Raw genomic sequence first — 11,766 nt, 5'->3', positions numbered from 1 at the left:
CATGGCACTTGGTCTTTCCCAGGACCAGACTCTTGACAGGGACCATTGCTGGGGTGAAGATGCCCACTTTGCTTGGGGTTATGAGGCTCAGAATGACTGGGGCAGGATGAAGGGGGGACACCAAGAACAGCACTTCCCACCCCCGAGACGTGCCCCCAGGCTGACCCTAAACCCAGCCCAAGCATCATCAAAATATTTATTAAAACCAAAGCAGGAGAGAGCAGAGCTGTTAGGAACAAATCAAAGTGCAGATTGGAGGGTGAGCCAGAGCAGCCAGCGGCCCAGGGAACATCCGAGACCACACAAGGGGTCCCTGCAGGCTGGGCCGGACAGGTACTTCACTCACCCCTCCTGCCCACCCTCAGAGAAGGCCCCCCACTCCCCTCTCCCAGCTATGACCATTCTGAGGGACGCCTGGGGACCTGCACCTGCTGGAGAGGAACCACCCCCTCTATCCACTCATGGCTGTCAGTCTGTCTGTCTCTCTCTCCCTCCTTTTCCCAATAAATAAACCACCCAGGCCTCAGTTCCTTCAGGTGGGGCATAAGACAGTTCAGGGCCCCCTGCCTCTGCTCAGCGGCAGTGGGTGGGGTCTGCAGTCCTGCCTCCCTCCACCCCGTGCTCATTCCCAGGCTGCCCAAGAGGCCTTGATAAATAAATAACGCTCCATTAAAGCTTCGGTCAGGAAACTCAGACAGAAGTGCTCTCGCTGTCCTGTACCCCCTGGCAGGCAAGGGCTCCTGCCTGGCCTGTGTGGCAAGGATGCTGGGGGCAGTGACCACCCTGGGCTTTGTGGGGCCCATGGAAAGAAGAGACCAAAAGTGCAGTTCAAGCCCCTTCACGCGCACAGGGACGCACGCATGCATGCGGACACACTGGGGTGCATCTGCAGTGCACACACCGACGTGTTCATCTTCATTCCCCGGTCCATGCACACGCACACTCGCACCACGCTCACCCCAGGTACCCATGTGAGGGGTAAGCGTGCACACACACACACCCCGCAAACACAGAATCACCCCTCCCTGGCAACAGCCAGATCCCAGAGCGAGAAGCCACTGGAGGCAGGAAAGGGGTATAAATTAACCATGTCCAAACAGGCTGGGAGGGCAGCCGGGGCAAGGGGCTCCAGCGCAGCGGGGACAGGGAGGCTTCTTGGAAGATGCCGCCCCTCAAGCCTCATCAGAAATCCAGCGGGGTGAGGTCCCCAAAGTCACAGTCAAAGAGGTCTCTAATGCCCTCCCCATCCTCAAGGCCAAAGTGGTAGTCGACGTTCTCGTGGGGCGGGGAGAGGCTGATGAACTCCTCAGGGAGGAGACTGCAGAAGTCCTCCCGCACGTGCTCCAGGAGCGAGTCGGCTGCCACCAGCGGGGACAGGCGGTCCTCGTCCATGGGCGCCCGGAGGCTACCCATCCGGGAGAGCAGCGGTTCTGGGGAGACAGGGGCATGTCACAGACCAGGGACACTGCAACAAGGAGTACAGGGGGCTGTCCCATGCTCACTCACGACAGGGTTCTGCCCCAGCTTGGCTACCCTGCACCCCTCACTTACCTTGCTCTAGGCTGAGAAGGGGCTGGCTGGAATCCATCGCAGGGGATGAGGGAGGAGATGATGATGGCGGCACCAAGGTGGCAGAGTTAGCCATCCTGTCCTCCTCCTCGGACACTGTCTCCTGAAATGGGGTCTTCTCAGGACTGGTCTCATCCACAGTCTCCTCAGGGCACAGGAAAACATCGATGGGACCTTGCTTGCTCTTCAGAGAGATCTGAAAGTTCTGGGCAGGAGCAGTAGGCCGGGTCAACAGAGGCCCAGCTAGTCAGCATTCCAACCCAGCCTGTCCTGCACTCACCTGGGCAGAGTCCACAGCCTGCAGCTGGGTCTCAGGAGGAGCCTTGATCACCATGACCATCTGCTCTGCAGGGTCCACGATGCTCCGAAGGTCCTGGCAGGTCACGTAGGCCAGGGTTGGAGGAGTCAAGGACTATATGACCACTAGCTTCTGGGGGCCCCTCATCCGGACAACTGAGGCAGGGGCTGATGGCTGCATGGCCTCGCCCATCCTCTCGACCCCCAACCCAGGGCCTGGTTCAACATCCCCTTCCCTGCCCTGAGCCCAGCTTCCACTCCTGTACAATGGAACTGGACCACTCAGCTTCTCCAATCCCTTGAGGATGATGGTGGTTGCCTGCAACAGTAATTCCAAGGAAAATGTTTAATGTAAATCTGGGCCTGGGATTGGCAACATCTTATCCCACAAGCTTTAAGGAAACATTAAAATCAATGTAATCACTTCTTGGCCTTTCCGGCTAAAGTCAAGTATAAACATTAATGCAAACCTGCCTGTGACCTTGAATCACTGCACTGTTAGGTACTAACTGTGGAGAATGGGACCTCACCCTTTACAGATGAAGTTCAACCCGGCTGACAGAGCATGTGTGCTGAGCCAGGGCCCCAACCACAACCCAGGTGGCCTCTCCAGTCCCACAAGCCACTCCAAGGATATCGCTGGCTGTCCGAGTCCTCGGATAGCATCCGCAGCTGGGTGGTGCAGAGGTGCATCAGGTGGTCCAACTCCCGCTCACTCTCCTGCAGCTGCTGCAGATCCTGGGTCAGCCCTTCCAGCTGTCCGCCGACGCCCACTGTGGTATGGCTGCCTCTGTGGAGACCAGGGTGGGTTCACAGACCCTCCTGGACCCAGCCTGCCTCTGCACATACTATGAGAACCAGTCAAACCTGTGGCCCTCTCCGGGACCGGCTCCTCAGCTGGCTAAGGCTTCACAGCCCAGTCTCAAAGGCTACAAAAGGGGCAGGATAAACAGATGACTCCCCCACCTCCAGTTCCACGCCCATGAATCATAACACATACAGAAAGACGAGAACGCATCAGATGAACACAGGATAGGCTGTTAAGTGAAAACAGGGGAAATGGCGCAGAATGGGATAATACACCACACACTGAAAAAGAAAGTCAAAGACAGTGTAGCAGATGCCCGGAGAAAGAGGCAAGACAGAAATGAAAACAGACACAAACAAGCCCAGCATGGTTAGCCTAATAGCTAAAGTCCTTGCCTAGCACACGCTAGGATTCCACGAAGGCACCAGTTCATGTCCTGGCTGCCCCACTTCTCTTCCAGGTTCCTGCCTGTGGTCTGGGAAAGCAACTAGCGCAGCCCATACCTTGAGACCCTTGCACCAGGGTGGGTCTCCCGGCTCCAGATCAGCTCAATCCAGTCGTTGAGGCTACTTGGGGAGTGAAACAGCGGATGGAGGATCCTTCTGCCATGACAGCTTAGTGGCTACCCATATGGATGCCGGTTCATATGCCGTCCACTTCACTTCTCATCTAGCTCCCTGCTTGTGGCCTGGGAAAGCAGTCAAGGATAGCTCAAAGCCTTGGGACCTGGCACACACAAAGGAGACCAAGAAGAGGCTCCAGGCTCCTGGCTCCAAATCAGCTGAACTCAGGCTGTTGCGGCCACTTGCAGTGAATCAACAGATGGAAGATTTGTCTCTCCTCCTTTCTGTATAATTGTCTTTCAAACTTTTTTAAAAAAGTATTATTTTCGTGTGTGTGCTTTTTTCTATCTAAATAACAAGTTTTTGGGGGGCCTGGTGCAATAGCATAGAGGTTAAAGTCCTTGCCTTGAACACACCAGGATCCCATATGGGCACCGGTTCTAATCTTGGCAGCCCTAATTCCCATCCAGCTGCCTGCTTGTGGCCTGGGAAAGCAGTCGAGGATGGCCCAAAGCCTTGGGACCCTTGTGACACATGGAAGAGGCTCTGGGGTCCTGGCTTCAGATCAGCTCAGCCCGGTGCTTGGGGAGTGAACTAGTGGACGGAAGATCTTCCTCTCTGTCTCTCCTCCTCCTCTGTGTATATCTGACTTTCCAATAAAATTTTTTTAAAAAATTTCTTTTGTGTGTGTGTGTGTAAATTTTAAAGCGGAGCAGGTGGGATATAAACTGGTACCCAAATGCGATGCCCACACTTTTTACTGGAAAGGCAGATTTACACAGAGGACAGAGACAGTTTTTCTGTCTGCTGGTTAATTCCTAAGTGGCCACAATGCCATTGTTAAGCCAATCTGATCCAAAGCCAGGAGCCCGGAGCCCCTCCAGATCTCCCACATGGGTGCAGAGTCCCAAGGCTTTGGGTCATCCTTGATTGCTTTCCCAGGCCACAAGCAGGGAGCTGGATGGGAAGTGGAGCTGCAGGAATTAGAACCGGCACCCATATGGGATCCCGGCACATGCAAGGCAAAGACTGCTCACTAGGCTATCGCACCAGGCCGCAGATAAATCATTTGTAAATTAACACAAAAAGAGCAAGAGTGGGGTTATCACTGCGGCACAGCAAGTTAAACCTCTGCTGCAACACCGGCATCCCAAACAGGCACCAACTGAAGACCTGGCTGCCCCACTTCTGATCCAGCTCCTTAGTAATACATGTGGGAAAACCTAGTCCTTGGCCCCTGCACCTATGTGGCAGAACAGGAAGAAGCTTTTTTTTTTTTAAAGATTTATTTGATTTTCTTGGAAAGGCAGATACACAGAGAGGAGGAGAGACAAAGAGGAAGATCTTCTGTCCAATGGTTCACTACCCAGTGGCCTCTATGGCTGGAGCTGAGCCAACCCAAAGCCAGGAGCCTCTTCCTCCAGGTCTCCCACACAGATGCTGGATCCCAAGGCTTTGGGCTGGCCTCGACTGCTTTCCCAGGCCACAGGCAGGGAGCTGGATGGGAAGAGGAACAGCTGGGATTAGAACCGGTGCCCATATGGGATCCTGGTGTGTTCAAGGCGAGGACTTTAGCCACTAGGCCATTAAGCCAGACCCCAGGAAGAAGCTTTGAGCTTCTGGCTTCAGCCTGATCAAGTCCAGCAACTGTATCCATTTGGGTGGTAAATCAGCAGATGGAAGATTCTCTGCTTCTCTTCCTCTCTCTGAGCTCTGCCTTTCAAATAAACAAATATTTTTTTTTTCCCTAAAGGAATACGAGTGAAAAATGTCTCCTCAATGGCAACCGAAATTAAATACTGGTGACCTAGCAAAAGGTGGAATGGCAAGTCTGAGAAGGGGCATGAGGGATCTTACAGCTGTTCTTTATCCTGTCTCGGACGGTGGGCACCCAGGTGGACAGTATGCAGAGCTGCCTGGCACAGGCTCGCAGGCTGTGGGCGCTCTGCAGCTCCGTCCCCTCAGGGAAGCCATCTCCACTCTCGGAGCCTCACTGTAAGAGGAAGGTGCAGCCAGCCATGGTGGGAACTGCTACCAGCTCCTCTGGGTTCTGCCTGGCACCAAGTCTCTGCCTGCCCCCAGCTGGACTGGTACCTACAGCCACTGAATGTGGTTCTTGGACTTCTTGGCAATGAGGTGGATGCCCTCAAGGACGTTGGTGATGTCATAGATGCGCCGTTTCTGCACCTTCAGCACCTCGGCTGCCCAGTTCAGGTCAACAACACCATCAGCTGAGCGGCTCAGCAGCTCCAGGAAGCGTTTGGTGGTCAGGTTCAGTGAGGTCTCATAGCGTGACTTCTCCCCGGGGGATTTCACACCTGGGGAATCAGGCAAGGGTCCTGAGCACCCAGCTACACACCCCCAGCTTGGCAGCAGAGCAGGGAGTAGCCCAGATGGTCCATGTCCCTCAGCAAGGCCAGGCAGGGAGGCCGGGGGGCTGCTGCCCATCACAGCATTTCTCTTCAGGCCAGGGAACTCCCCATCCCCCCAGATCTGAAGAACATCATGCCAACTGGCCACTCCAGCTGTCCCTCTGGGTCCCCCAAGACTAGCTCAGGTCCAGACATGACCAAACTTCAGTTTGCAAGTAAGTTTGTCCACACCCTCACCCTTGGCCTGGGCACAAACTGTGTGGGTACCTTTCCCAGGGTGACGGCCCCTGCCCCGGACAGGCCCACTGCTCTCAGCCAGGTACTGATGGTCAGTTTCCAGGTCTAGTCTCCGCTTCACCTGTAGCAAAAACAGTGAGAGGATGCCCAGTAACCAGGAGTGAGGCCAAGGAGACTCAGTGCCTGCTTCAGCTCCTCTACCTAGACGCCTAAGTGCGGGAAAGCCCAGGGACCCAGCTGGGGTCACAGTCCTACCACAGCACAGACACCCAGTGGAAGGCAGAAGACCTGAGTCAAAGTCTCAGCTCCACAATTGTACAGCTGGGGCTCATAATCAAGCTGCAACAACAGACTCTGAGGCAGAAGTGTGCAGCTGGGTGTCCCCAGTTCCTGACCCACAAAGCCATGTCATCAACGCTCTTTGCTTTAAGTCACAGAGTACACAGGTGTTTGGGGCAAGTCACCTCTTCTCTGCCTTTTGAGGAATCAGAGCACCTGCTGCCCACAAATGCTTGGCATGCATGAGTCCTTTCCAACCTGTCGACTGGCAACACAAAGGCCCCACTGAAGCTCAAGCGTAGACCCAAGCTCTCCTCCCCAAGCTTCAGCGTTTTCTGACCTGGAACCTCACTCAGTCTCTACTGACTCTTTCACCACATGCAGCCACCGAGAGCGCATCCCTACAGCCCCCATCTGGACGGTCACACACACATGCTGGTGACCTTCATCCATCTGCTAGTCCTCCACAGCTCACCATGTCACGGCACTGCTCAGGAGCCATCCCTGGCAACGGAGGTCTTGGACGCTCACCTGCCACTGCTTCTGCATGTGAACTTCGGAAGACTGGTTCTGTCAGGCTCTGTGCCCTCCAACTTCTGCTCCCCGGGCTGTCTCTGCCCCTACACCTGCTGCTTCCCCCTTGGTGGACATGCGCCCTCAGGCAGTGGCTGCTGGGTGAACCTGCCCCAGGCTGGCCAGTCCCGCACTGCTCTCTATCACTGACTCCCTCAGGTGCAGAGAAAACAGAGAACTAATAAGGGCCAAGTATGGAATGTACTGAGTGCTACAGAAGTAACATGTTTCACTCCCTCCAGCCCTGCAGGAGCCAGTGATGCAATGGCCTCCATCTCAGAAGTCAGCCAGAAGAGGAGCCGGCCCCTACCAGCCAGTGGTGAACCCCAGCCTCACCCTTAAGTCTTGAGCCCTTACCCGTTCCCACCAACTGCAACCCTCAACTTCTTACTAGTGCTCCCCTGAAAAAAAAAAAAACACCAAGGGGCTCAGGTGCATGCCCATTGTTGGCACCATCCAGATAAACCTCAGGCCCAGAAGCCAGAGGCGAAAATCTTCCCTGGTAAGAAATCTGCATGCCTCAGAAGGGTCTTCACCCTGGCGGGTTACTAAGCACTTGGACCTGTCCACAGCTGTCAAGTGAGGCATTCGGCACAGCATCCTCCCAGTGCATGTGCGTCTGTTTTGGATTAAGCAGCTCAAAGCTATTCTCCAGTTCAGTTCTCGCACAGGAAGCATCTCAGCGGCGACCTCCATATGGGAAAACCACGGAGATGGTTGTCTTATGTGTGCAGTGTGAACAGGCACTGTTTGACATAGAAATTTAAAAAAAGAATTTTTTTTTAAACTTTAAAAATTGAAAGCTGTCACAACCATCCTAAAATAAAACCAACTTCCAAGAGAGGGAAAACACAACAGAAGAGAAATGGAGGCAGTTGGATCTTCCCTCAACTTTCTAGTTTATCTCTTGGAAGTTTTCTATGATAAATATGTATTGTTTGTTTGGTGGCTGCTGACAGTGGGGTGTGGGCAGACAGGCGGAGCTGGGGGAGCAGCAGGACTGTATACAATCTTGTATAGAGCAAGTTCTCAACAAATGGTCATAGGTGTGGAAGCCAAGCCTGTAGCTTACTGCAAAGGACATTCCCCCCTCAAAATGGCACTGAAGTAGAGGAAAAAAGCTGGCCACATGGGCTGCTGCTCTGGCATAGCTGGTTAATCCCAAGCCGGCTGCACCAGCATCCCATATGGACGCCAGTTCGAGTCTCCCAGCTGCTCCTGGAGAGGCATATTGGAGGATGGCCCAACTCCTTGGGACCCTCAGGGAAGACCCCAAAAGAAGCTCCTGGCTTCTAACGTGCCCAACTCTGGCCATTACAGCCATTTGGGGAATGAACCAGAGAATAAAGACCTCTGTCTTTCCTTCTCTTTGTAATTCCATCTTTTAAATTAAAAAACAAAAAACTTAGACCCTGTCTGTGCCAGTCCCCTAACCTCACTCACCGATGCCAGAGAACACCTACTGTCACTAGGACCTGGAAGGGCAGGGGCTCCACGGTGGCCTGTGCCCAACACCTCCTGGACACTCACAACTCAACTGCTGAGGAACTACACGTGCAGGCTCCTGACACTCCTGGAAGGGGGTAGAGTGCATTTTTCCTTGCCCCAGGCCTTCCCTCTGAGCCCTGTGCCCACAACCCTGGACCACAAACTCAATCCCTACAGGCTGTTAGGTCTCTGGATACAAGGCCTTGTCATCTGCCCAGACCCCAGGCTGGTACCAGCAGGGACAGGCCCCTGAGACACAGGAGACACGCCAGGTGACCCACCCCCAGTACCTTCCTGGGCTTTCTTCACCCTGTTAGGATGGCCAGGTCAGCTGGTCAGACACGGGAACGGACTCTGCCGCAAACTGAAGGCCTGGGGAAGGTCCTAGCATCTCTAGGCCTCAGCTTCCCTGTCTGCAAAAAGGGAAGGTCGCTGACAGGGTGAAACGAGTTAATTGGGTAAAGTGCTTGGCACAGCGCCTGGCACACAAAAACATCCTCCAAACAACGGCGGCTGCTATTGCTATTGTTATTATTATTAGCATCTTGGTGATTCCGGAAGGAAGGCAGCACTGGGCACCGTGCCAAGGGGGTTGAGGGGCTTTCTCAGGCCGCCGCCTCGGGGACCAGCTGCCACCCACACTCCCAGCAGCCGAGAGCAGCTTCTGACTCCCTGTCCTGGTGCCCCCCCACTGTTCCAAGCCCACTGCTGAGACCCCATCCAGCCTGGCCAGCCCCTGCCTGCCCGCCCGCCCACTGGCCGGCCCCACCTTCACCCACAGGCTGCTGTGCCAGTTAGACTGGTCCCCACACCCTGTCCTGCGGCCCACGGCCCACGGGTCCAGGCTCCAGACCTCCACTCCCTTCTCCCACTAGAATTCATCCCATTTCTATAGGCCCCCCTACCCCCACGCAGACACAGCCTGAATTAGGGCCGTCAGGGAGGACTTAAGCAAGGGACCTCCCTGCTCGGCGTCCTTTTCCCCCCACAGCTCCTGGAGGCTCAGGGGTCGGCCTGCCTGATTAATGAGGCTCCATGGCAACCAGGGCCTGGGCGAGTGGAGGGTGGCAGATGGAAGGACAGGCAGCGGGAGGGGATCAGCAGCTGGCCCTGCCACCCCGCCCCTACGGAGAAGGCCTGTCCCCAGAGGCCTGTAAGGCCAGGCCTGCACCTGGCAGTTAAACCGAGAAGGCAGAAAGTTCTCCTCCATGCTTCTCTCCAAAAGTCAAACCCCCAAAATTTCCTCAGCTCCCCAAGCAGCCGTGCCATCATCCTGTCCCCAATCCAGCCAGGTCCTAGGTTCCAATTCCAGCCCGACCACCTGTAGGCGAGTGACCCAAAAAGCACTCCCCCTCCTTTCTGGATTCCCCAAGCTCGCAACGGAGTTGTGGGTTTCAGCTGCTTTCAAACATGCCAAAGGCCTTGTATGCTGTAAGCGTAGGCTGAGTACACGTGGGCTATTATTATCGCCCAGTCCGACGCTCCAGCCGCTGCTGCAGGGAGGAAGCCGAGGCCCGAAGCCCAGAGGAGCCAACAGGGACCCGCCCGAGGTCACCACGCACCCCGGGGCGGAGCCCGGAGGCCCAACCCAGGCGCCTCAGTCCACCCCTCCCCCGCCCCACTTTCCCCGGTCGCCAGCGAGCCAAACACCGCGCCCGCCCCGGGGTCTGGCAGCGCGTTCGGCCCGGCGTCCCTGTAGTCCGTACCGGCGGGCGACCGAGCGCCGGACGTGGTGCGCTGGGTGCGGGCCGGGGCGCCTGCGGCGTGGCGAACAGCAGCAGGTCGGGGTCGTGGGGGCCCGCGGCCGGCGCGGCTGGGCCCACAGGGGCCGGCGGGGCGCTGGCGTCCTGCGCCGCCGAGATGATGACGATCTGTGAGGAGTCCAGCAGCCGCAACGCGCCGGCCCCGAGCAAGGCCTCCAGCGCCGGCGCGCACGGGCCACCCGCGGGGGCCACGGCCATGGCTCTCACGGCCCGCGCGGCCCAGGTGGCAGGCGGCGGCGGCGACGCCGACCCATGGCGACAGGCCCCAGCGAGGGCTCGATCCCGCTCCGCCCCCGGTCACCGCTGCCTGCAAAGTCCCGGCCACTTTTACGCGCCAAATCCTTTTTGCCGCGAAAGAGCCACGAGCCGCCGAAAGCCGTCCCCATTGGCTGTCCGCGACGTGACGAGCGCGGCGGCGGTGGCGCCCATTGGCTGCAGCACGCTGGACCGGCGGTGAAGGGCGGGACGGGGCGGCGGCGCGAGGCGGCGTGGCCAATAGCGGGGCGGGGCGCGCGCAGGCTTTGTCGGGGAGGTGCCGGGCGCCTTGGCGTTCCCCGCCCGCAGCCTGGGCTGGAGACCTGGGGACCGGGACCCCGCCCCGCAGCGGCACACCCCACTCTGCCGATTCCTCTTTCGTGGGACCGGCCGAGCCTCGGTTCTGCACATCTTCCTGTCTGCAGATCCCTGGTGACCCTCCACGACCCTTTACACCCTCAGCTCGAGCCCTCAGGCTGCTTTCCGGAGCCGCAGCCACATCTCACATCCTCGAGGAGCCCTACCTATGCCACCTCCGCAACCCCTGCGCCCCGCCCCGCCCCGAAAGAGCATCCTCGGGGTGGGGTAGGGGTCGGGTTCCCCGTCCTTCCCTGAGTCCCTGGCTGACGATGAAAGGCACTCCACGTGAGACCCCCATAAAGGGAGGAGGTGAGGCTTTCCTGCGTGAAGAAGCATGTAAGTCATCAGCACTTTTCATTGCTCAGGTCAGCCTGTTTGGCTAATGTGGTTCTCTCTGTGCCAGGCCTGGTGCCAGTGCAGGCAGGGGACAGAAGTGTGAAAGGCTTCATAAAGTCTGTAAGCTTGCCTGCTGGCAGGTGAGTGACTCACAAGAAAAAAAAAAAAAAAGGAGCTAGGACCCCAAGAAAAATCAAATGTCACTTCTTCCAGGGAGCCCCTGGAATCAGTCACTTAAAAAAAAAAAAAAGATTTATTTTTATCAGAAAGTCAGATATGCAGAGAGGAAGAAAGACAGAGGAAGATCTTCTGTCCACTGATTCACTCCCCAAGTGGCCACAATGGCCAGTGCTGCACCAATCTGAGCCTGGAGCTGCTTCCAGGTCTCGCACAAAGGTGCAGGGTCCCAAGGCTTTGGATCATCCTTGACTGCTTTCCCAGGCCACAAGCAGGGAGCTAGATGGGAAGTGGAGCAGCCGGAACTCCAAGCAGCAGCCTTATGGGATGCTGGCACCACAGGGTGGAGGATTAACCTATTGACTGGCCCCCAGGGTCCTGTATTTTAACAAATACTGCCCTCCCCCATACACACACACTCATTCCAAGGGCAAGGGTGTTTGCTTGTGCTTACAAGTGAGAACAATTTGTTAACCTGTTTTACCAAAGTGTGTGGTGTGGCAGAGCTCCTGAGGTTGTTTCTAGGCCTTGGTTTTTTGTGAACCAGTCACACAAACCAACGAGGCCTTTGTAGGGCTCTCCCATGAGAATGAAGGGAATAAAGGATGGGGTGGTTGATAAAAGCAGCAAGCATTTCTCTTTCCCTTGGACAAGCAGTTGATGAAACACTCATTGCCAATTTTAGAATG

The 11,766-nt window shown here is 56.4% G+C and overlaps 1 protein-coding gene across 1 annotated transcript; it reads right to left on the bottom strand.

The window, feature by feature from the left end:
* Window positions 1–182: 182 nt before the first annotated feature.
* E2F1 (E2F transcription factor 1) lies at window positions 183–10,238 on the bottom strand. Its single transcript, XM_040981630.1, has 7 exons — window positions 9,893–10,238; window positions 5,877–5,967; window positions 5,336–5,555; window positions 2,504–2,656; window positions 1,850–1,964; window positions 1,552–1,774; window positions 183–1,430 (listed from the first exon to the last, which is right to left on the bottom strand). Exons 1-7 carry the CDS (start codon window positions 10,145–10,147, stop codon window positions 1,183–1,185), a joined length of 1,305 nt encoding a protein of 434 aa, XP_040837564.1. The 5' UTR covers window positions 10,148–10,238; the 3' UTR covers window positions 183–1,182.
* Window positions 10,239–11,766: the final 1,528 nt, after the last annotated feature.

The sequence above is a fragment of the Ochotona curzoniae genome, unplaced genomic scaffold (genome assembly GCF_017591425.1).
Source record: "Ochotona curzoniae isolate NIBS_2020 unplaced genomic scaffold, NIBS_Ocur_1.0 contig_3520, whole genome shotgun sequence".
Lineage (NCBI taxonomy): Eukaryota > Metazoa > Chordata > Mammalia > Lagomorpha > Ochotonidae > Ochotona > Ochotona curzoniae.
This window is presented reverse-complemented; position numbering and strand designations above follow the sequence as displayed.

Excerpts from the sequence above, each read along its gene's own strand:
- E2F1 (XM_040981630.1), bottom strand. The coding sequence starts at position 10,147 with ATGGCCGTGGCCCCCGCGGGTGGCCCGTGCGCGCCGGCGCTGGAGGCC. Across the intron at positions 5,968-9,892 it reads CGGCGCTCGGTCGCCCGCCG|GTGAAGCGGAGACTAGACCT; the intron begins GTACGGACTACA and ends TTTTTGCTACAG. Across the intron at positions 5,556-5,876 it reads GGGCCGTCACCCTGGGAAAG|GTGTGAAATCCCCCGGGGAG; the intron begins GTACCCACACAG and ends CTGATTCCCCAG.